Source organism: Pelophylax lessonae (genome assembly GCF_965119305.1).
Source record: "Pelophylax lessonae genome assembly, chromosome: 7".
In the NCBI taxonomy this organism is placed as follows: Eukaryota; Metazoa; Chordata; class Amphibia; order Anura; family Ranidae; genus Pelophylax; species Pelophylax lessonae.
The window spans coordinates 34,779,751-34,805,183 of NC_138774.1; the positions used below are offsets into that span (position 1 = coordinate 34,779,751).

At 45.2% G+C, this 25,433-nt stretch overlaps 1 protein-coding gene across 1 annotated transcript in view; it reads right to left on the bottom strand.

Moving 5' to 3' along the window:
- Positions 1-24,691, bottom strand: part of LOC309560970 ((3R)-3-hydroxyacyl-CoA dehydrogenase-like) — a gene marked incomplete at its 5' end in the record, with an annotated part of 38,502 nt that extends 13,811 nt beyond the window's left edge. Inside the window, 3 exons of the mRNA XM_082264673.1 lie at positions 15,419-15,535; positions 15,613-15,815; positions 24,589-24,691. Of these exons, the coding sequence (XP_082120799.1) occupies positions 15,419-15,535; positions 15,613-15,815; positions 24,589-24,691 (423 nt within the window). The remainder of the gene's footprint in view (positions 1-15,418; positions 15,536-15,612; positions 15,816-24,588) is intronic.
- Between the last annotated feature and the right edge of the window lie 742 nt (positions 24,692-25,433).

The window sequence follows — 25,433 nt, forward strand, 5'->3', positions numbered from 1 at the left end:
AAGCGTATGTGAACCCCAAGCCAAAATTTTATATATTGTAGCTTGACATTAGTTTTCTCTTTAACCACTTGCCTACTGGGCACTTTTACCCCCTTCCAGACATCTTTCAGAGCTGTCACACTTTGAATGAAAATTGGGGTCATGCAATGCTGTACCCAAACTTTATTATTTTTCCCCTGGTTTTATTTTTCGTTTTCTTGCTAAATAAATTATCTTGTCGGATCGGATGCCAGGTGGGTGTCAGCGGACATCCACCTCCCCATAGAGGTCGATAGGTGGCCCAATCGGGTCTGCCTGAAAAACAGGCAGGCAGACCCGATGTAACGCTCTGGGGTTTGATTTAGTGAACTGGATTTGCAGCTGTAGAATTTCCACTCAGTAGTCTTGTAGAGATGTGTTGAATCACCTTATCCAACTCTCCTGACTCATCATAGTGGCTCAGCCCGCTTCAGTATGCACATACACAAACACTCAGATAAGATGTTGCTGGAGTGATAGATATCTATGCAATAGTATTGAGGTGATATACTGAAGGAATAGGCTTGAGTAGTGATAGCAATTAATGATAGGCACTCAGGTAGTAATGTTGCAGGAGCGATAGCAGATGGTGATAGATAGTATGCAGGAGGGTTAGCAATCATGTACAAGTAACAGGTGGTAGGGGATAGCAGATGAAGTGTACAGGAGATGCTAAGTTAATGCAAGGATATAAGTTACAGGTGGTAGTAGGCTCAAGAGCTAGCAATCTAGGTAACGATGCAGGTGATAGATATTGTAGTGCATATATCCTAGAGTTTAGCAACAGTTCTTAATATGCAAGAATAGATAGCATGTGATTTGATAGGAAGGGATCCCCTGCGGGGTACTTATCACTAGCGGGTAAGCGAGGTAAAGGATCAGGTAGAGAGGTAAAGGATCAGGTAGCGAGGCTCCGGTCAATCCAGGTATAGGAAGATAGCTGGAGGATTCGACAGCGTCAGACAGGGATGTATAACGAGCGGTTGCACGAACACCTTGTGAGTGCACAGCGTCGGTTGAAATAGCCGCTCAGAGCGGCGCCTAGTGATGACGTCATCAGATGTTAAAGAGACATGCAGCTATATGTGTTCCACCTACCTGAATGGTGGAACGCAATGCGGAAGTAAGAGGCTAGAAAGGTACTGAAAGTACCAGGATCTTACAGTACCCCCCCCCCATAAGGCCGGCTTCAGAAGGCCTATAGCACTGGTCTCTCAGGGTATTTTGAGTGGAACCTTTTTATAAGCCTGGATGCGTGAACGTCAGAAGCATCCAACCAGGTCTCCTCTTGGGGTCCATAGTTTTTCCATCTGATGAGATATTGGAGTTTTCCTCTGTGGATACGAGAATCCAAAATCTCCCTAATCTCAAATTCTTCTCCCCCTTCAACTTGTACTGGAGGTGGAGGCAAGATGGTAGGTCTAATTCCTTGGTTGGGTATATGTGGCTTTAGTAGAGATACGTGGAAAATGGGGTGTATCTTAAGATCTGCCGGTAAAGTAAGTCGAACTGCAGATGTCCCAATGAGTTTCTCGATTGGGAAAGGTCCCAAAAACAGAGGTCCAAGCTTTTTACTGGGGATTTTCAACCTAAAGTTTTTTGTAGATAGCCAAACAAGATCCCCAATAGTATATTGAGGAGAAGGTCTTCTACGAAGGTCGTAGTACCTTTTTTGTTGGCTATGAGCATGTGAGATGGTGGTGTTAAGTAAACCCAGAGATTCTTTTATTTGGGTAAGATAGTCAGAGGCTACTGGATTACTTGATGGTAGGATGCGTGGTGGAAGAAGTGTGGGATGAAACCCATAGTTTAGGTAGAACGGACTTTGCTTAGTAGTACTGTGGGTTGCATTATTATAAGCAAATTCCGCCAAAGGGAGGAGGTCCACCCAATCATCCTGTAGGTATGAGGTGTAGCAACGCAAATATTGTTCAATACACTGGTTGACTCTTTCAGTTTGTCCATTGGTCTGTGGGTGATAAGGGGAAGTAAGTTTTCGCTCAATACGTAGTATATGACATAGAGCTTGCCAAAACTTAGAGATGAACTGTGAACCCCGGTCAGATAGAAGAGTCTTTGGAATTCCATGTAGTTTGAACACATGTTTTACTAGTAATTCCGCTGTTTCCTTAGATGAAGGTAGTCTGCGAATAGGAATGAAATGTGCCATCTTTGTCAGATGGTCCACTGACACTAGGATGGTAGTAAATCCTTTGCAAGGTGGTAATTCTACTATGAAGTCTAGAGACACAACTTCCCATGGAACTTTGGTATTGGTAGACTGCAAAGTAGACCAGATGGTTTTGTAGTGTCAATTTTGGACCTTGCACAGATGTCACATAAGGAAACAAATTTCTGTACAGACGTCTTCATTCCAGGCCACCAAAATTGCCTGGTGAGCAAATTAAATGTCTTAGTCATACCCATATGTCCTGCCATAGGTACGTCATGTGATAGTTCCAAGATGTTAGTACGCATACCAGGAGGTATGTAGAGTTTGTTGTCAAAGTAGAGGAAGCCTTCTGCATCAGCACTTAGTTGTGGTGGTGGTGAATCCAGTCCTAGACTGTGCAGAATCTCTTCCTTTAAGGAACGAACAACACCAATAATACGGTCATGGGGTATTCTAGGAAGTGAAGGGAATTCAGCACAGTTATCTTCGGTTAACCGTGATAAGGCATCCGCCTTCTTGTTCTTATCTGCAGGTGTGTAGGTCACTAAGAAATTGAATCTTAGGAAGAATAATGACCAACGTACCTGCCGATGGGAAAGGGTCTTGTTGGTCTGAAGGTATTGGAGATTCTTATGATCTGTATATATGAGTATTGGCAACCGGGTACCTTCAAGTAAATGTCGCCAATTTTCAAGTGCCAGTTTTATGGCAAGCAACTCTTTTTCACCCACTGGGTAGTTCACCTCTGGGCTACTTAGTGCTTTAGAGAAGAAAGCAACTGGGTGGAGTGGTGAAGTATTCGTTGGTCATTGGGAAAGAACTGCTCCTACAGCCATATTTGACGCATCCACCTCTAGGATGTATTGGAGGGATGGGTCTGGATGGCGTAGTATGGGAGCAGAAGTGAAGCTTGATTTTAACAAGTGGAAAGCTTTATTTGCTTCTTCAGACCATTTGTATGTTTTTTTTTACACTTGTAAGTTGTGTGAGCGGTCTTACAATAGAAGAGAAGTTCTTGATGAACTTCCTATAAAAGTTTGAGAACCCAAGGAATCGTTGTAATGCCTTACGAGTTGTTGGTACAGGCCAATCCAGAATACACGATATCTTGCTCATATCCATCTTGATGCCATTCTTTGATATGATGTATCCTAGGAATAATACTTCTTCCTTATGAAATAGGCATTTCTTCAGCTTTACATATAAATTGTGTGCGAGTAATCTGGACAACACAAGTCTTACATGTCTTACATGTTCAGACAAGGATTGAGAGTAAATGAGTATATCATCCAGATATACTACAACACAAACATCGAGTAGGTCTCTGAAGATGTCATTTATAAACCGCTGGAATGCTGCGGGAGCATTACACAATCCAAAGGGCATCACTAGATATTCGAATAGTCCGTATCTAGTTCTGAATGCCGTCTTCCACTCATCCCCATTACGGATACGGATGAGATTGTATGCCCCTTTTAGGTCCAACTTCGAAAAGTAGGTGGCTCCACGCACTTGTTCAATGAGTTCCGGAATGAGAGGTAAAGGATAGCGATCCTTTATTGTGATAGTATTTAACTGCCTATAGTCAATGATAGGCCTGAGACTTAGATCCTTATTGCGGACAAAGAAAAGCCCTGCAGCTGTGGAAGAAGTAGAGGGTCTAATAAACCCTTTCGCTAAATTCTCATCCAAGTATTCCTTAAGATGAGAAAGTTCATCCTGAGATAGAGGATAAACATGTCCGAAAGGTAGTTTACTATTAGGGAGTAGATCAATAGAACAATCATAGTCCCTATGGGGAGGCGATACTTGAGCATTTTTCTCAAGGAAGACTTCAGATAGATCCTGATAGCATGGTGGTGGTGTGATTTCATCTGACACCATGGACAGGATTTTTTTATAAGATTGGAGGTTACACGTGGTCTCGCAATAGTGAGAGGGGAAGGTTAGTGTCCGCGTTTTCCAATCAATGTTTGGTTGATGTATGTGTAACCAGGGAAGCCCCAAAATAATGGGAAAATGTGGTGAAGGTAATACATCAAAGGAGGTGGTCTCAACATGAGACTCGTTAGTAGTAACAAGAAGTGCTTGTGTCTGATTGGTAATTGGACCAGAAGATAACGGAATACCGTTAATTAAACTAACAGAGACAGGAATAGGTTTTGAAATAATAGGTATTTTATTCAAAGCAACAAAACTAGTATCAATGTAGTTCCCACAAGATCCTGTGTCGATCATAGCCTTGGTAGTGATTCTATTTTGGTCCCACTGTAAGATCAAATGAATGAAAAGATAAGGATTAGAAAAAGAAGTTGTTAATCCCGCCAGTAATACATGTGAACACTCACCCTCTTTTTTGCGGACAAGGGGACAGACGCTTATCAGATGATCAGCGGAAGCGCAATACATGCAGAGATTTTGAGATTTTCTCCTGGCTCGTTCAACAGACGATAATGGTTGGCGTATGATTCCTACCTCCATAGGAGTAGGGTCAAAGGACAAAAACCGAGAAGGATTGGGTAATGGTACTCCCATTTTCTCAGCCTTCCTTTCTCGTAAACGTCTGTCAATATTGATACTGAGTTGTATTAAGGCATCCAAAGTGCCAGGTAAATCCGCTCGGGCGAGCTCGTCTTTAACGGCTTCGGATAACCCGAGCCTGAACTGGGTTCGCAGAGATGCATCATTCCACACTGAATCAAGGGTCCATCTCTTGAACTCTGCTACGAAGTCTTCAACAGGTCTCCTTCCCTGTTTTAAAGCCCTCAATTGGCTGTCAGCAGTACTCTGCCTATTTGGGTCTTCATACAGGCTAGAGAGTTCTGCTAGGAACGCAGGATAGGAGTTGAGAAGAGGGTCATTTTTCTCAAAGAGAGAGTCTGCCCAAGCCCGTGGATCACCTGACATATATGAGATAGTGGTGCAGACTTTAATTTGGTCTGTATTGTAAGTACGAGGTTTTAAATTAAAAAGCAATTGACATGCGTTTTTAAATTCACTAAATTTTTTCCGATCACCTGTAAACACTTGTGGAGGGTTTATTTTGGGCTCACGGGGTTGAGCAGCAGTGAGCTGTGATACACGGGCTATCTGCTGTCTTAAAGTCTGATTTTCTTTTTGCACTTCGGTAAGAGAAACAATTAATGCATCTACCTTTTGTGTTAGGTGCATCACACGAGTGGCTAATTCTGCTGAATCCATTTTTTCTGGGGTTTGTGCAATCTGTAACGCTCTGGGGTTTGATTAAGTGAACTGGATTTGCAGCTGCAAAATTTCCACTCAGTAGTCTTGTAGAGATGTGTTGAATCACCTTATCCAACTCTCCTGACTCATCATAGTGGCTCAGCCCGCTTCAGTATGCACATACACAAACACTCAGATAAGATGTTGCTGGAGTGATAGATATCTATGCAATAGTATTGAGGTGATATACTGAAGGAATAGGCTTGAGTAGTGATAGCAATTAATGATAGGCACTCAGGTAGTAATGTTGCAGGAGCGATAGCAGATGGTGATAGATAGTATGCAGGAGGGTTAGCAATCATGTACAAGTAACAGGTGGCAGGGGATAGCAGATGAAGTGTACAGGAGATGCTAAGTTAATGCAAGGATATAAGTTACAGGTGGTAGTAGGCTCAAGAGCTAGCAATCTAGGTAACGATGCAGGTGATAGATATTGTAGTGCATATATCCTAGAGTTTAGCAACAGTTCTTAATATGCAAGAATAGATAGCATGTGACTTGATAGGAAGGGATCCCCTGCGGGGTACTTATCACTAGCGGGTAAGCGAAGTAAAGGATCAGGTAGCGAGGTAAAGGATCAGGTAGCGAGGCTCCGGTCAATCCAGGTATAGGAAGATAGCTGGAGGATTCGGCAGCGTCAGACAGGGATGTATAACGAGCGGTTGCACGAACACCTTGTGAGTGCACAGCATCGGTTGAAATAGCCGCTCAGAGCGGCGCCTAGTGATGACGTCATGAGATGTTAAAGAGACATGCAGCTATATGCGTTCCACTTACCTGAATGGTGGAACGCAATGCGGAAGTAAGAGGCTAGAAAGGTACTGAAAGTACCAGGATCTTACACCCGATCAGTCCAATCATGTGAAAGGGGCCTTGAGACCGAAAACTTTGAAAAAAAACAAAACCACTTTTCATAGGTTGTTATAAAATTTTGTAAACAGGCAATTTTTCTCCATCACTGATGGGCACTGATGAGGCTGCACTGATGGGCACTGATGGGCACTGCATTGCAGCACTGGTAGTTACTGATTGGCAGCACTGGTGGGCACTGTTGGGCCTGCACTGATAATGAATGCCCTGATTATGAGTGTACACGTCCCTTTTACACAAGCCGGTTATCGGCATTCTTCCCCTCCCCTTAGGCTGTCAGCCTGAGGAAAGGAGTGCTGATAACCGGTTTCTGTTTACATCCATGAACAGCTGCGATTGGACACAGCTGATCACGTGGTAAAGAGCACGGGTGATTGGTTCGCTGTGCCGCTGCTCACGGCGCAGGCACACGTGATTGGTTCACTGTGCCGCTGATCAAGGCGCTCACCGCTCAGTCAGGAGAACTATCTCCAGGGCAGACTGAACATGTCAGGGGACGGATATCAGGCTGTGTTCTTCTACTCACTGTGAGTCCTGACTTCTCTGCCTTCCACCACACTGTCTTCTTAACCTGCTGTGATACTTCCCTTCCTACATTAACATTAACCCTGGCCTGTATGGTACAATCAGAAGGCTGCACTACTTCCCTACATTAACCCTGTATGGTACAATCAGAAGGCTGCAGTACTGCCCTACATTAACATGGCTCTCAATATCGCAATATATATCGTTGGGAAAAAAAATATCGCAATATACTTTTTTTTTTCAATATTGTGCAGCCCTAATGTTTAGGTCACTATCACTCAACAAAAATATATCATATGGCAGACAAATCTTCTGAATGTCATCTTATACCTAAAGCATAGTGAGCCAAAGGCGGATGTTGAGAAATGCGAGTTGTCGCACATGACATCTTATCTTGGTGCAGCGCTTGTCAAATAAATGATTTTGATGCAGAGGAATTAATATATTTGCCGCAACCAAACTGATAAGAGGCATGGAGGAGCTCAGCTATGAGGAAAGATTAGAGCAGGGGTATCAAACTCAATTTCATCGTGCTTGCCCTCAAAGGGCCAGTTGTATCTGGGGCACACTATGAACAGAGTGCAGAGTTCAGGATTACGTTACATACAGAGAGCAGGGTTCAGGGGTGCACTATGTACAGAGTGCAGGGAGTCGGGGTGAGCTACATATAGAGAGCAGGGTTGAGGAGTGCGCTACATACAGAGAACAGGGTTCAGGGGTGCGCTATGTACAGAGTGCAGGGAGTCGGGGTGTGCTACATATAGAGGGCAGGGTTCAGGAGTCCGCTACATATAGAGAGCAGGGTTTAGAGGTGTTCTGCGTACAAAGAGCAGGATTCACGGGTGCTCTACATATGGAGTGCAGGAAGTAAAGGGTGCACTATGTATAGAGTGCAGGGAGTCGGGGTGCGTTACGTATAGAGTGCAGGGTTTAGAGGTGCGCAACATACAGAGGGCAGGGATTCAGGGTGCCCTATGTACTCAGGGCAGGGATTCAGGGGTGCCCTATGTACTCAGGGCAGGGATTCAGGGGTGCGCTACATACAGAGGGCAGGGATTCAGGGTTGCCCTATGTACTCAGGGCAGGGATTCAGGGGTGCCATATGTACTCAGGGTAGGGATTCAGGGGTGCGCTGTACATAATGGGCAACCTCTTATTTCCACCCCTCTTCCTGGGTTCTGATCCCTGCACTCAGCTCTCTGCCCCAATCTCTCCGCCTTCAAACACATCTTTCTACACACCTTCAAAAAGCAAACCTCACATCTGTAATCTTTGTACCTGAGGTAAGATGGCATGTACAAGAATGCTTTCATGGCCACTACTGCTACAAGTTCTTTAAAAGCCCGCCCTCAAGATGCAGCTGCTGGATGTCGATTAGAACACATGCTGGCAGATGTACCTGACGGCTCCTGGGCTGACAGGCTATACCGGAACAGCGCATGCGTTCAGCTACTCACGCAGCCGGCGCCGCTGGGGAGACTGAAGAGGAGGGAGCAGGAAGTGTTTACTGCGGTTGGCAAGGAGACTTGTTCCGTATCAGCGGAAAACAGCTGGTGAGAACAGGAGGTGACGGCCGCTGCACGGGCCACACGACAATGCCTGGCGGGCTGGATTCGGCCCGGGGGCCTTGTGTTTGCCACCTGTGGATTAGAGGAACTAAATTTATTCTGCCTTGAGAAGAGGAGAATAAGGGGAATATGATCAACATGTATAAATACATAAGGGATCCATATAGTGAACTTGGTGTTGAGTTGTTCACTTTAAGGTCAACTCTTTACGTGTGGAGAAAAAAAAGATTTAATCTCCAAATATGGAAAGGTTTCTTCACCGTAAGAGCTGTGAAAATGTGGAGTAGACTCCCTCCAGAGGTGGTTCTGGCCAGCTCAGTAGATTGGTTTAAAAAAGGCTCCAGCTGGACTGTCATGTCCCCCAGGTGAGGTTACTGAGGGGGGAGTCTCCCCACTGGCTCTGTGAGAGGATTCTCATAGGGCAGTGGAGGAAACCCAATCAGTGGCTCAGTCAGGCTTGTATCTACCCCAGAAGGCAGATTCTGCCGCAGAGGATTCTGGGAGTGGGTATAAGTTTGAAGGGAACGCATGACGCAGCGTCTTTGGCGGGAAGCAGAGTCCCAGGAGGGAGAGTACGGCTGTCTCTCCTCCTGTCAGAGGAAGCGGGTGTCCCGGGTGGCGGCCTGGGAATCCAAAGAGTGTGAAGCTGAGCTGCAGAGGGGATCCGGTGTGCCGAGAACCAGTGGAGAGAGAGAGTGGTCCAGTTCCAGGAAAGCCTACAAAGGTCTTGAGTACTGTGGACTGCCCCTGGGGGTCTGCCTAGTGTCAGAGGGGACTGCTCCGGAGAAGGTTCTAGGATCCAGTGTCAGCTAGTTGTAAAGGGGGTACCTAGCGAGAGGACCCTGAAGTGTTAGAGGGGGTACCTAGGGCGAGGACCCTGAAGTGTAAAAGGGGGCGCCAGCAGTTTGGGCCCTGAAGAGTCAGTGTACAGTGTGAAGTGTACAATGTTAAGAGTTGCAGCAGCACAAGTATCTACACAGAGCTACCTCAGCCAGTGCAGGGCTGGAGGGAGATGTTCAGTGACTTTTGAGCTAAAGCCGTGTCAGGAGTCAAGTGTTCTACAGTCCTGGATCTTCTGAGTTAAAGTCGAGGTTCCAGCACAGTTTCAGTACTACAGTATCTTTGTCTAACATCTAAGTGTCAGGAAGCACTGGTGGGCATTCAGCTGGCGTCAATACAGCGCCCAACAGGCATTTTTCTTCAAGTGTACCTAGTTGAGCCAGAGGAGTATCCCACTCATTCCCTTCTCCCATCCCCTAAATACAATAAAACAAACAAACCAAAGATGCCGGAATGGTCATTGTCTCAGCTCTCACCCCTGGGGTCACAACTCAAATGTGTTGAAGGTGTTACCGGTAACAATGGCAGACCCACATCAGGCACCAGACCTGGAAATACTGCTACACTCAATAGGGTTTAGGTCTGGAGACATGCTTGGCCAGTCACCTTTACCCTCAGCTTCTTTAGCAAGGCAGTGGTTGTCTTGGAGGTGTATTTGGGGTCGTTATGTTGGAATACTGCCCTGCAGCCCAGTCTCTGAAGGGAGAGGATCATCCTCTGCTTCAGTATGTCACAGTACATGTTGGCATTCATGGTTCCATAAATGAACTATAGCTCCTCAGTGCCAGCAGCACTCATGCAGCCCCAGACCATGACACTCCCACCACCATGCTTGACTGTAGGCAAGACACACTTGTCTTTGTACTCCTCACCTGGTTGCCACCACACACGCTTGACACCATTTGAACCAAATGAGTTTACCTTGGTCTCATCAGACCACAGGACATGGTTCCAGTAATCCATGTCCTTAGTCTGCTTGTCTTTAGCAAACTGTTTGAGGGCTTTCTTGTGCATCATCTTTAGAAGAGGCTTCCTTACGGGACGACAGCCATGCAGACCAATTTGATGCAGTTTGCGGGGTATGGTCTGAGCACTGACAGGCTGACCCCCCCCACCCCTTCAACCTCTGCAGCAAAGCTGGCAGCACTCATACGTCTATTTCCCAAAGACAACCTCTGGATATGACGCTGAGCACGTGTACTCAACTTCTTTGGTCGACCATGGCGAGGCCTGTTCTGAGTAGAACCTGTCCTGTTAAACTGCTGTATGGTCTTGGCCACCGTGCTGCAGCTCAGTTTCAGGGTCTGGGCAATCTTCTTATAGCCTAGGCCATCTTTATGTATAGCAACAATTCTTTTTTTCAGATCCTCAGAGAGTTCTTTGCCATGAGGTGCCATGTTGAACTTTCAGTGACCAGTATGAGAGAGCGAGAGTGAGAGCGATAGCACCAAATTTAACACACCTGCTCCCCATTCACACCAACGAGTCACATGACCCTGGGGAGTGAAAATGGTTAATTGGGCCCAATTTAGACACTTTCACTTTGGGGTGTACTCACTTTTGTTGCCAGCGGTTTAGACATTAATGGCTGTGTGTTGAGTTATTTTGAGGGGACAGCAAATTTACACTGTTATACAAGCTGTACACTCACTACTTTACGTTGTAGCAAAGTGTCATTTCTTCAGTGTTGTCACATGAAAAGATAGAATAAAATATTTCCAAAAATGTAAAGGGGTGTACTCACTTTTGTGAGATACTGTAAATATACACCCTCTGGCCACTTTATTAGATACACATGGCTAGTGCCAGGTTGGACCCCTTTTTGCCTTCAGAACTGCCTTCATTCTTCGTGGCATAGATTCAGCAAGGTGTTGGAAACATGCCTCAGAGATTTTGGTCCATAGTGACATGATCGCATCATGCAGTTGCTGCAGATTTGTCAGCTGCACATCCATGATGCAAATCTCTAGTTCCACCACATCCCAAAGGTGCTCTATTGGATGAGATGTAGTGAGTGTGGAGGTCATCGGAGCACAGTGACCTCATTGTCATGGTGAAGAAACCAGTGGTGAGATGATTTGAGCTTTTGTATTTCTGCATTATCCTGCTGGAAGGAGCCATCAGAAGATGGGGACACTGTAGTCATAAAGGGATGGACATGGTCAGCAAGAATACTCAGGTCGTACTGGCACGGATTAAGAAAGATCTCGATGACTGGCACGGTGGCAGGTTTTCGTGGTTCGGGCGTTGCAATATCATAAAAATGAATGTGATGCCCCGCTTACTATATGTGTTCCAGGCTTTGCCGGTGGCCGTCCCGTCTTCCTTCCTTCGGAAGGTGAACAGACTATTCTGGGAGTTTCTGTGGCATAGGGGTCCCCCAAGGCTGGCCTTACGCATCCTGTGCATGCCTAAATTGAGCGGCGGCATGGCTCTACCGGATGCCGTGGCCTATTATGAGGCGTGCCACCTGTCCCGTATCCTTGACTGGTACCGCCATGGCCCCCTGAAGCAGTGGGTGCGGTTGGAGAGGCACTCGGTGGGGACCCCCCCTGAGTCCTCTTTGTGGACTCCTTCCCCCTTTCCTAGGGAACTGTCTGACCACCCGACCATTGGCCCTACTTTGCGGGTCGGTAGGCGGTTGTGTCACGGAGGCCAACTGGCTACTCTGCCGTCCCCACTTCTCCCGGTGGTTGACAGGCCTGATTTTCCGCCGGGGATATTCCATCCGGGATTTCGGTCCCTGAGGGAGGCCAGATTTGGCCAGGCCCGTCATTTTGTGGTGCCGGGGCATGGGTCCCTAGGTCTCTCCTTCACTCGGACGCCGCCTTCTCTACGTTGACCTTCTGGCAGCAGGTCCAACTTTCTCATTTTTTGCAGTCTCTGCCTGCGGCTCCTCTGTTTACCAAACGTCTCACCTATTTTGAAGATCTTTGCTCTGTCCCGTCTCCTTTTACGACACACTATTTCCCTGCTGTACAGGGCTCTGGTCTCTCCCGAGGCACCATTTCGACCCCCCTACATTGCACGCTGGGAGCGGGATCTCGGCCTGACCTTCACCGATCAACATGTCGAACGCCTACTGTTTTTCGCGTATAAGACTTCGCTCTGCTCACGTTACCAGGAAGTGGGGTACAAATGCCTGACTCGGTGGCATTACACCCCGGTAAGGCTGAGTCTGATGTTCCCGACCTGTGCTGACACTTGCTGGCGATGTGGGAAGGAGGAGGGGACGTACCTTCATATTTTCTGGTCGTGTGAGCTGCTGCGGCCTTTCTGGGCATTGGTACGCACCATCGCCGAGAAATTCACGGACCATTCTTTATTGCTGGACCCTGCTCTTTTCCTTCTCCACCATCATGAGTTCCCAAGGGCGTCCTATCGGAAATCCATTCTGCTGTTGTTGCTCACGGCAGCGAAAAGTTGCATCCCCCCCTCTGGAAGCAGGCTCAGCCCCCAACTGTAGCCATGTGGCTCCGTAAAGTTAAATGCATCAATGAAATGGAAGACCTGATGGCAATGGAGCGGGGAACCAGAGAGAAATTTTCGAAGCGCTGGTACTACTGGCACGAATTTACATTTACTGCGGAATACCGTGACTTGCTGCTCTGATGATGTGGGTGGCCCGGGGGCCGCGCGGTCCCCCCCCCCCCTTTCTTTTCTCTTTTTTTTTCCTCCTTCGCTGTTTCCTCTATTTTTGGTTTGTTCTACCAGGCATAATTCCCTAGTTGTCTGTTTGATCCATGTTCTGCTCCCAGTCGGACATACTGACACCAGTTCCCCCTGTGCCTGAGGAGCGATTTGGTGGCTGTCGAGGCGGGGCCCCCCGTGCACCTGGTGCCGGCCATATGTTAGATGCCGGTGGATTGCCCCAACATGGTCATTGGGCTCCTTGGTACACACTGGGTTCCATATCTCTTTCTGTGCTATGTTCTCAGGGGTAGCTGTAATTATACTGGGTTGTCGTGTTATATCCGTCCTCACGTTCCAATATGTTGTTATTCTGTTATTTCATGCTGGATATGTAGACTGAGAGTTGTGTACCTTGTTTTATATTGGACCTGATCACTGTATTTCTCATGTGACTTGTCTTATGCCTTTTTCTGTTTCAATAAACTAATTTACAAAAAAGAATACTCAGGTCGGTTGTGGTGTTTAAACGATGCTCAGTTGATACTAAGGGGCCCAAAGTGTGCCAAGAAAATATCCCCCACGCCATTACACCACCACCACCAGCCTGAACCATTAATACAAGGCAAGATGGATCCATGCTTTCATGTTGTTTACACCAAATTCTGCCCCAACCATCTGAATGTCGCAGCTGAAATCGAGAGTCATCAGACCATGAATTGTTTTTCCAATCTTCTATTGTCCAATTTTGGTGATCCTGTGCAAATTGTAGCCTCAGTTTCTTGTTCTTAGCTGACAGGAGTGGCACCCGGTGTGGTCTTCTGCTGCTGTAGCCCATCTGCTTTAACCGCCTTAGCGGTAAACCCGAGCGTGACTCGGGGTAGGAATTTTCTGCTATTAGCGGTATCCCCGAGTCACGCTCGGGGTCAATGGGCAGAGCGTGCAGAGAGCGCAGCGGAGCTTCTCTTACCTTATCCTGGCGATCCAGCGATGAGCTCTCATTGCTGTGACCGCCAGCGAGATCTCCGCCGCTCGTCTGTCGGTAGGAGGACTTCCTAGTTCCGTTCCCTGCAGCAGCAATGCTGCATGGGAGCGGAACTAGAGAGGGAAATTCAAAAAAAAAAAAAAAGTTGCACATAACACATTTTATATTATATATATGCATATATATATATATATATATATTATATATATATATATATATATGCATATGCATATATATATATATATATATATATATATATATATATATATATATATATATATATATATATATGCATATATATATATATATATATATATATATATATGCATATATATATGCATATATATATATATATATATATATATATATATGCAAATATATATATATATATATATATATATATATATACATATATATATATATTTATATGTATATATATATATATATATACATATATATATATATATATATATATACCTATACACACACACACACACACACATATATATATATATATATATATATATATAAAATTATATTATTGATTTGATTATAATTCATACGTTATATATATATATATACACACACACATATATATATATATATATATATATATATATATATATATCTATATACACACACACACATATATATATAATATATAGCTCATGAATTATAATCTAATCAATAATATAATTTTATTATATATATTATATATTAAATTATAAAATAATATTATTGATTCGATTATAATTCACTTGTTTGTGTTTCAAATTTATCACATCTGGGATGTCTACTAGAGACTTGTTTTGGTCAGGTTTAAGTCAGTAATTACTAAGAATTGTAGGCCTATAATACATAACGCCAAATTTCCATGAAAAGAATTGTACCGCTTTTGGAACAGAATTCCTGACAGAATCATACCGCCAGGGAGGTTAAAGGTTTGATGCTTTGTGCATTCAGAGATGGTATTCTGCATATCTTAGCTGTAACGAGTGGTTATTTGAGTTACTGTTGCCTTTCTATCACCTGGAACAAGTCTGCCCATTCTCCTCTGACATCAACAAGGCATTTTCCTCCACACAACTGCCACTCACTGGATATTTTCTCCTTTTCAGACCATTCATTGTAAACCCTAGAGATGGTTGTGTGTGAAAACCCCAGTAGATCAGCAGTTTTTGAAATACTCAGACCAGTCCGTTTGGCACCAACAACCATGCCACCTTCAAAGTCACTTCAATCCTCTTTCCTTGTCATTCTGATGCTCAGTTTGAACTTCAGCAAGTCATCATTACGACGTCTAGATGCATAAATGCACTGAGTTGCTGCCATGTGATTGGCTGATTAGCAATTTGTGTTACCAAGTAATTGAACAGTTGTACCTAATAAAGTGGCCGGTGAGTGTAGTTTACCAGCGTTTGCAAGAAGGACTGTCTGTGTTGCTTCAAAGCCACCAAACATGCATTGGAAAATTACTTAGAACATAACCCTGAATTGGACTATTTGCAGACAATTCTCATTTGATAAATGAGGCTGTCAGAAGTGTAATGGAGCCTGTCAGATTACCTTGAGGTTGACGCTGAGCACAGAATCGAAGGCTTCCTCTGACAAGCGAAGCAGAAACTCGTCCCGGGTGATTCCGGCGCTGCTGACAGCAACACGAGGAGGGGCAGAGAAGCGAGACTGAGGAGACAAGACAGAAAGGTTATCAGGAGAATTGCCCGGCTCATCGGAATCATACGACGCCGCTTCCCGCCTACCTGTATCTGCTCCAATAGCGCACTGACGCTGTCGCCTTGGGAGACGTCGGCGGTGAATGCCGCATGCTCTTGTCCGGGGAGGTTAGACGATAACGTCTGTACAGTGCCATTGGCAGAGTTGATGTTCACATCAACCACAGCAACCGAAGCCCCCTCCTGGGAAAGTCTCTGACACACCGCTCGTCCGATGCCGCTGCCCCCACCTGTGATATAAAAGAGAAACAGGATATTCGAATTACATTCTGAAAAGTGACTCGCAGCCAAAAGGGCCTGGAAAAGAGTCTTAACCACTTTAGCCCCGGAGGATTTGGCTGCTCAATGACCAGGCCCTATTTTGCGATTCGGCACTGCGTGAGTTTAACGGACAATTGCGCGGTCGTGCGACGCTGTACCCAAATGAAATTGATGTCTTTTTTTTCCCACAAATAGAGCTTTCTTTTGGTGGTATTTGATCACCTGTGCGATTTTTATTTTTTGTGCTTTAACCACTTTGCCGCTGCTCACTAGAGCTCTACTGCGGCAAAGTGGCTCGATAACGTCTGGCGACATAGACCTACGTCACCAGACATTCCCCTTCCCCTCCGGATGCTCGCCCACGCTGTATTCAGTCACAGCGGGAGTCGGGCCAGGGGAGGAGCGGCGGCGATCGCCGCTGCTCTTCCCCGATCGTCGGGGAATCGAGTGTGGAGATCCGCCTGCTTGTGTAAGCACAAGCGGGCGGATCTCCTAAGTGACAGGCAGGGTCAGATTGCAGGGTTCAGCATAGCTGAACCTGCGATCTGTCCTTGTGTCACATAGTCCCCTCCCCCCACACACGTCAGTAAGCACCAGGCATACATTAACCCCTTGATCACCAATAGAAATTAACCCCTTCACTGCCAGTGTCATTTTTACAGTAACAGTGCATATTTATAGCACTGATAACTGCAGTAATGTCACTGGTACCCCCAAAAGTGTCAAAAATGTCAGTCAAGGGTCCGATCTGTCCGCCGCAATCCCGCAAAAAAAAAAAATCGCAGATCGCCGCCATTACTCGTTAAAAAAAAAAAACACCAAAAACAGAAATCTTTCCCTTAGTTAGTAAACGCAATAACTTTTGCGCAAACCAATCAAAATAGGCTTATTGCGATTTTTTTTACCAAAAATATGTAGCAGAAAACAAATTGGCCTAAAATGATAAAAAATTTAGATTTTTACATTTTTTGGGGGGGGGGGGGAATTTCATATAGTAAAATGTGAAAAATATTATTTTTTCAAAATTGTCGCTCTTTTTTTGTTTATAGCGCAAAAAGTAAAAGTCGCACAGGTGATCAAATACCACCAAAAGAAAGCTCTGTTTGTGGGAAAAAAAAGGACGTAAATTTAGTTTGGGTATTTACCACGCAATTGTCAGTTAAAGTTGCACAGTGCCGAATCGCAAAAAGTGGCCTGGACGTAAGACAGCAAAATCCTCCGGTGGTAAAGTGGTTAAACAAAAAAAGAGCGACAATTTTGAAAAAAATAACAATATTTTTCACATTTTTTTTATATGAAATTCTCAAAAAAAATTTAAAAATCAAAATTTTTTAACATTTTAGGCCAAGTTGTTTTCTGCTACATATTTTTGGTAAAAAAAAACAAATCGCAATAACCGTATTTTGATTGGTTTGCGCAAAAGTTATTGCGTTTACTAACTACAGGAAAGATTTATGTAATTTTTATAGTTTTTTTTTTTATCTAGTAATGGCGGCGATCTGCGATTTTTTTTTTTTTTTTTGCGGGACTGCGACATTGCGGCAGACAGATCGCACCCCTAACTGACATTTTTGACACTTTTGGGGGTATCAGTGACATTACTACAGTAATCAGTGCTATAAATATGCACTGTTACTGTAATAATGACACTGGCAGGAAAGGGGTTAACTTTACTGGTGATCAAGGGGTTAAGTGTGTCCCTAGGGGCGTGAGTCTAACTGTTAGGGGGCGTGGCTAGTGAAGTAACCACAGAGACATGCGATCCTACATAGCAGGATCGCATAGCCTCTGTGCTTACTTCAGGGAGAATGACATGTTTACATCAGCGTCTGTCTTTCTCCCTCTGCTGCGGGAGATCGCGAGTGACCGGCGGCCATTGGAGCTGCCGGTCACACGCGCTGGCTGCCAGTGGTGCGCGCTCGCCCTCTACAGTCTGCGTGGATGAGCGACGTAGGTCTACGTCGCTTTGCCTGTAAGTGGCAGAGTGCCACAGTAAATGTACGGTGGGCGGGGCGGAAGTGGTTAAAGGGCAAATTTACTTTCAAAGAAGATGGTCCATACACCGTACTAGCAACCCTGGAGCTTGTTAACATCGCAATGGTCAATAATGGTAATAATTGATGAGCACAGCCACGTGACCACGCTAACCAATTGGAATCTCTTCTTCTGGAATGCCTTCCCAGAAGGAGGAAGAGTATGTCATTGGTCAGGGCAGCCATGTGACCATGCTGACCAATGAGAATCTCTTCTGAGCCTTCTTTCCTGAAGAAGGAAGAAATTCTCATTGGTCAGTGTTGCAATGTGTCCATGCTGCCCAATGTGAATCTCTTCTGCAAAGGCTTCATGGAAGAAGGAAGATATTCTTGCTGGTCAGTTTGGCCAGGCGATCACTCCGAACAATGAGAATCTCTTCTGTGTCTTCTTCCTGAAAAGGCTTCCGGGAAGAAAGAAGAGATCTGCATTGGTCAGAGTTGCCACATGACCACGCTGACCAACGAGAATCTCTTCTAAGTTTTCTTCTTGGAAAGGCTTCCCAGAAGAAAAAAAGAACTGAAACAGCTTCCTGGAAGAAAGAAGAGATCTGCATTGGTCAGTGCGGTCACGCTGACCAAGGTGAATCACTTATGAACCTTCTTCTAGCACAGCTTCAGGAACAGGAAGGAAGATATTCTCATTGGTCAGTTTTGGCCAGGTGACCAATGAGAACGTCTTCTGAGTTGTCTTCTTGAAAGGCTTCCCGGAAGAAAGAAGAGATCTATTCTGCAGTGGTCAAAGTTGCCACATGACCCCGCTGACCAACAAGAATCTCTTCTTGGAAAGGCTTCCCAGAAGAAAAAGGAGATGTGCATTGGTCAGAGCGGTCATGTGGCCACGCTTACCAAGGTGAATCACTTATGAACCTTCTTGCAGCACAGCTTCCTGGTAGAAGGAAGAGATTATCATTCATCAGTTTGGCTTCATGACCATGCTGACCAACGAGAATTTTTTCTGAGCTTTCATCTTCCAGAACGTCTTCCCAGAAGAAGAGATTCTTATTTGTCAGTGCAGCCATGTGACCCCACTGACCAATGCCTTCTGAGCTTTCTTCCGGAACAGGAAGGAAGATATTCTCATCGCTCAGTTTGACCAGGTGACCACGCTGACCAATGAGAATCTCTTTTGAGTCTTCTTCTTGGAAAGGCTTCCCAGAAGAAAGAAGAGATCCACATTGGTCAGAGTGGCCACGTGACCACGCTGACCAAAAAGAATCTCTTCTGAGTATTCTTCTTGAAAAGGCTTCCCAGAAGAAAGAAGAGATTGCATTGGTCAGCACGGTCATGTGGCCACGCTGACCAAGGTGAATCACTTATGAACCTTCTTCAAGCACAACTTCCTGAAGAAAGAAGATATTCTCATTCATCAGTTTGGCTTCATGACCATGCTGACCAATGACATTTTTTTCTGAGCCTTTATCTTCCAGAACGGCTTCCCAGAAGAAGGAAGAGATTCTCATTGGTCAGTGCAGCCATGTGACCACACTGACCAATGTGAATCTCTTCTGAGCCTTCTTCAAGAATGGGAAGGAAGATATTCTCATTGGTTAGTTAGGCCAGGTGACCATGCTGACCAATGAGAATCTCCTCTGAGTCTTCTTCTTGGAAAGGCTTCTCCGAAGAAAGAAGAGATCTGTATTGGTCAGAGCGGCTATGTGACCATGCTGATTAACCAGTTCTGGATGGGAAGGATTTGCCCCCTTAATGACCAGGCCATTTATTGGCGATTCGGCACTGCGTTACTTCAACGGGAAAATTGCGCGGTCGTGCAACACTGTACCAATATAAAATTGATGTCCTTTTTTTCCCCCACAAATAGAGCTTTCTTTTGGTGGTATTTGATCACTTCTGCTAATTTTATTTTTCTATTTTTTGCGCTATGAACAAACAAATGAGGGACATTTCTGAAAAAAAAATATTTTTCACATTCTGCTATATAACATTCCCAAAAAAAAAAAAAATTAAAAATCAAAATTTTTCATAGGCAAATTTGTATTCTGCTGCATATTTTTGGTTAAACAAAACCTGCAATAAGCGTATTTTGATTGGATTACGCAAAAGTTATCGTGTCTACAAACTAGGGGAAAGACTTTTCGTTTTTATTTTTTACTTGTAATGGCAGCGATCTGCGTTGCGGCGGACCGAACGGACCCGACATTTTTGACACTTTTGGGGGGGACCAGCGACATTACTACAGTAATCAGTGCTATAAATATGCAATGTTACTGTAATAATAGCACTGGCAGGGAAGGGGTTAAGACCATGGGTGATCAAAGGGTCAACTGTATGCCTAGGGGGTGTTTTCTAGCTGTATGGGGGATGGACTTGTGAAATGATCAGAGAGACCTGTGATCCTTAATAGAAGGATCACAGGCGCTCTGTGATCGTTCCAGAGAGAACGGTCAGCTGTGTTTACAATAGCTGACCGTCCTTCTTTCTCAACGGGGAGCGATTGTGGCTGCTCGCCCCGTGGATCGGCATCCCCCTGCTGCCTAGTGGGGGCAGGAGAGCACTGCTCGTGGCGCGTGCTCGCCCCCCAGCACCACGTGCGCGGCCCGACATAGGGATACGTCGTTTTGCGCGGCCGTGCTGGCCCCGTGGTTCGGCAATCGCTGCTGCCTAGGGGGGTCGGGAGAGCGATGCTGGCGGCGCGCGCTCGTCCCCCAGCACCACGTGTGCGGCTGACGTAGGGCTTTCGTTGTTTTGCGCGGCTGAGCCGGCCCCGTGAATCAGCATCCCTGCTGCCTAGTTGGGGCGGGAGCGCGCCGCTGGCGGTGCGTGCTCACCCCCCAACACCACGTGCGCGACTGACGTAGGGCTGCAGCAGGCAGTCGGCAAGTGGTTAATCTCTTCTGAGTCTTCTTCCAGAAAAGCTTCCCAGAAAAAGGAAGAAATTCTCTTTGGTCAACCACTCGCCATTATGAGCACAATGATGTTTACATGCGGTGCTGCTAGTACAGTGTATGGATCGTCTTCTGTTAAAGTAAACCTACCCCTTAATGTGAAGGTAAACCGTAACATCTAACACTTGCTAAAAAAACATGGGGGGAGATTTACTAAAAGTGGAGCACTCAAAATCTGGTGCAGCTGTACATAGTAACCAATCAACTTCTAACTTAAAGCGGAGTTCCACCCTGGGAATAGTTTTTTTAATAAAAATACCTCCGGGACAGTCAGGGCTAGTGCATTCCACAATGGATAGCCTCTGATCTGTCCCGGGTCGCACTTACCTTTTAGAAGAAATACTTACCTTGAAAATGTATTGTCCAGCGCTGCCATTTCAGGTGTGGGCAGCTTGAAGCCAGCGCGATCCTCTTCTGTGTCCTCTTCCGTCTTCTTCGGTCCCACGATGCACTGCACCGGCCCCGCCGTCACTTCCGGTGCCGCAGCGTCATCCCTGCACAGTTTCTGGGCATGCCCAGAAGCTGTTTAGCAAGGTATGACGACGCCTGCAACAGAACTGACGTCGGGGCCGGTGCAGGCGCATTGATTCCTGGGAGCGATGACGTTCAGCTCCCAGGAATCATTGCAAGCCAGGAAGTGACGAATCGCCGTGGCCGCCGAGGGGAGGAAGAGGAAGTAAGGTAAGTATATTTTCTTCTAAACAAGGTAAGTAAAAAAAAAAAAAAAAAATTGCGATTATCCATTTGTTTTTCAGGTGACCCGGAGCAAGAAGATGGAGGTAAGTATAATTTTAGGGTGGAACTCCACTTTAAAGCGGAGTTCCAGCCTAAACACACACTCACCTGTCCCACGGTCCAGCGATGCGGCCGCCCGAAGCTTTGCTGTTTTCCTTTTCTGCTCTGCGGCGCCGGCATCACTGGTGTGGGCACCCGGCTGTGACAGTTTGCGGCTTCACAGCCGGGTACGCACTGCGCATGCGCAAGTTGCGCTACGCGTCGTGATTGGCCGGCAGTCTTCTGGGACCTTTGACATGTCCCAGAAGATTGCAGGGAGGGAGGGGGAGAGGAGAACTTCCGCTCAGGGCACCGCGGCGCTCCAAGCGAAAGTGGGAGCGGGTACCTGTCAAAACTAGGTACCCACTCCCCCCCAAAAAAATGACATGCCAAATGTGGCATGTCGGGGGTTAGAGCTACCTAAAGCGGAAATTCCACTTTTGGGTGGAACTCCGCTTTTAGGTCGTTCATTTAAGCTTTGACAGTTAGGCCCCTTTCACACAGGCGGATCTTTTTTTTGGCGGATCTGAACGGATGCCCACAGCATCTCTATGGGGCATCGGATGTCAGCGGAGACATGTCCACTGACATCCGATCCGTCAAATCTGGAAGGATGAAAACCCTATTTTCCATCCGTCCAGCGGATCGGATCGGATGAGAATGGACAGGCGGTCCGTTCCCATCCGATTCCCCCATAGAGAACAGCGGGGACCTGACAGCTGTGGTCTCTGCACACAGCGCGGAGACACAGCTACCATCCGCCTGCTCAGCGGGGATCGGCGGATCGATCCCACGCTGAGAAAAACGGAGTCCGCCGAGGGACTCCCCTGTGTGAAAGGGGCCTAAAACCTAAAAACTAATCAGTTACTATGTACAGCTGCGCAAAAATTTTGCACGCTCCAGTTTTAGTAAATACATCCGCCCCAGTTTATCTTAAACAGTTACCATTTTTACACAGTACAACATTCCATTGCACTCCAGCTATAGTTGTGTGAATTTCCACAGACCGTTTCTTAGAGATGTGCAATGTGCACTTTCATGGCCACCTATAATCTTCACCAGGGAAGCAGATGAGGGTGACAAAGCAGAAGAGCAGTTTGGAAACAAGGACAGAGCATTGTCATCCTGTAACAGGAAGTGCCTGAACACAGACCTTCATGGCAGGATCACCAATGAATACTGAAACCTGCAGACGTATTGGAAATAACTTTGGTAATAAAATTATTATGTGAAAGCCTCTATTAGATTTTAGTGACTGGGTTAGGATCTACATGAAAAAATCTCTTGAATTTCATACAAAAATCTGTGACATTCCTTTTCAAGCTTTGGATATTTAACAGCCTCTCTGCGTGAAATCACGTACCTGTATGAAGTGGCGGGACAAGGCCATCCAGTTCCAGGGCAAAGTTGCCAAGCTGCGCCCCCCCTTCCCTTAGGGTTAGGGTCAGGGCGCCCACATCCCTGCAATAAACCATTGCCCCTAGGGCAGCCGCCTCTCCTGCCCACCCCTTGTCCCGGCCCTGCCTGTATGTGACTTCACCTTTGTTGGTCTGGGGTGCGCACGCACGTCGCTGGCGACCAGCTCCCGCTGTGATTGGACACAGCCAGAGCCAATTAGCGGGTTTGGCAGACCCAATGTCTGCCGGGACCCACCAATTGTTCCCAAGGAAGACAGAACGTGGACTGCCTATGTAAACAAAGCAGATCACATTCTGTGACAGAAGAAAGAGATCTTGTGTTTCTGCTAAGGAGGAACACGGATCTCTATCTTCTTACAGTACACACACCTCCCCCACAGTTAGAAAGCACTCCCTAGGGACACATTTAATGCTTTGATTACCCCTTCCCTGCCAGTGTCATTAGTACAGTGACAGTGCATATTATTTAGCACTGATCACTGAATTGGTGTCACTGGTCCCCAAAAAAGCATCAAAAGTGCCACTGTCCGATTTGTCCGCTGCAATATTGCAGTCCCGCTATAAGTTGCTGATTGCAGTTATTACTAGTAAAAAATAAATAAATAAAAATTACATAAAAATATCTCATAGTTTGTAGACGTGATAACTTTTGCGCAAACCATTCATTATACACTTATTGGGATTTTTTTTTTTTTCACTATGTAGCAGAATACATAGTGGCCTAAATTGATGAAGAAATTGTATTTTATTTTTACATTTTTATTGGATATGTTTTATAGTAGAAAGTAAAAAATATATATTTTTTTCTAAATATGTGTTTTTTTTTTTTTTTAATAGCGCAAAAAAATAAAAACCGCAGAAGGAGATCGGTGAAGACAGGCATTGCAGTTTTCCAACTAAAGATTTTTTTTTATAAAGGAAAAAGTTATAAAGTCTGCCAAAAAAATATAAAAGAAAGCAGAAGAGCTGTGCTTTGGAACCTCATTCTTGAATGGACGGGGTCCCAAATGCAGATGCCACCTGGTACAGCATTCAGCCCTGGGCAGTCGCACGGCCCCCAGATGCAGGGTCCTAAAGGTGAATCAGGTAAAAAGGCAGGAAGAGATCAGAGAGCTGTGTAAAGCAGGTAAGAGGCAGTGTCATATATATATATATATATACATATATATATATACATATATATATATATATATACATATACACACACACATATATAGAATATATATATACACACACATATAGCATATATATATACACACACACACACATATAGTGTGTATATATATATATATATATATACACATACACACACGCATATTATATATATATATATATATATATACACATATATATATATATATATATATATATATATATATATATAAATAATAGTATATACATATATAGTATAGTGTGTATATATATATATATATATATATATATATATATATATATATATATATATAAATAATAGTATATACATATATAGTATAGTGTGTATATGTGTGTATATATATATATATATATATATATATATATATATATATATATTAGTACAAAATATAGACAGTAAAATTGTATCTCGGAACAGCAATGAGAATATAATTCAATGACCTGTCACCAGAGCCAATGTGGACTTCAGCCTGCTGGAGGCAGCCATGATTCCCTGCCACTGACCTCCACCATAGAGGAGGGGGAATAGACTGTCTGACACCATAGAGGAGGGAGAATAGACTGTCTCACACCATAGAGGAGAGAGGATAAACCGTCTGACACCTTAGAGAGGAAAGAAAGATAGATTGTCTTGCAGTTTGCAGCATAGCAATGTGCCACAATTTACAAGCTGGTTGCAGCTCTGAGATGAACAGCAAGCAATTGTAAAACACTAAGGCTCCATGTACACGGGACGCTGGAAATGGTCGTTTAGGAGCAGTTGGGCGTTTTTTTCCGAAGCCCCTGAACCCATCTACATTTTATCTTATCTGTCCATGTACACCAGGTCGTTTACAGTCATTTGCAGGCAGTTGCGTTCAGGGACTTTTTTTAGAACGCAATTATTTGCGTTTGAACGTGTGTTTCCCGGCGTTTCAAACGCACAAACGCGTCCGAACGCGATGACCCGCGTTTAGCGTTCGTGTTTTTCCATTTTGAAGGGGAATAATTTTTTTGACCTCTAGGAACGCTTCTAAACGCAAACGCCCGCAAGCGCCGCTAAACGCCCGCTAAACGCGGGTACAAACGCGACCGAACGGACGTTTCAAACGTCCTAAAAATTCCAGCATTCAAAGGGACTTTTAACAACGTCCTGTGTATATGGAGCCTAAACAAGGAGAGAAATGTCCCTCCTGCCTTCATTCCAGCACAGCTGTCTTCAATCATTTGCCTACCGGGGCAATTTCTTTTCATATTCTGCTCACATGTTAAAACATAGCTCCCCCACTGTCCCTGATTTGGAGGGA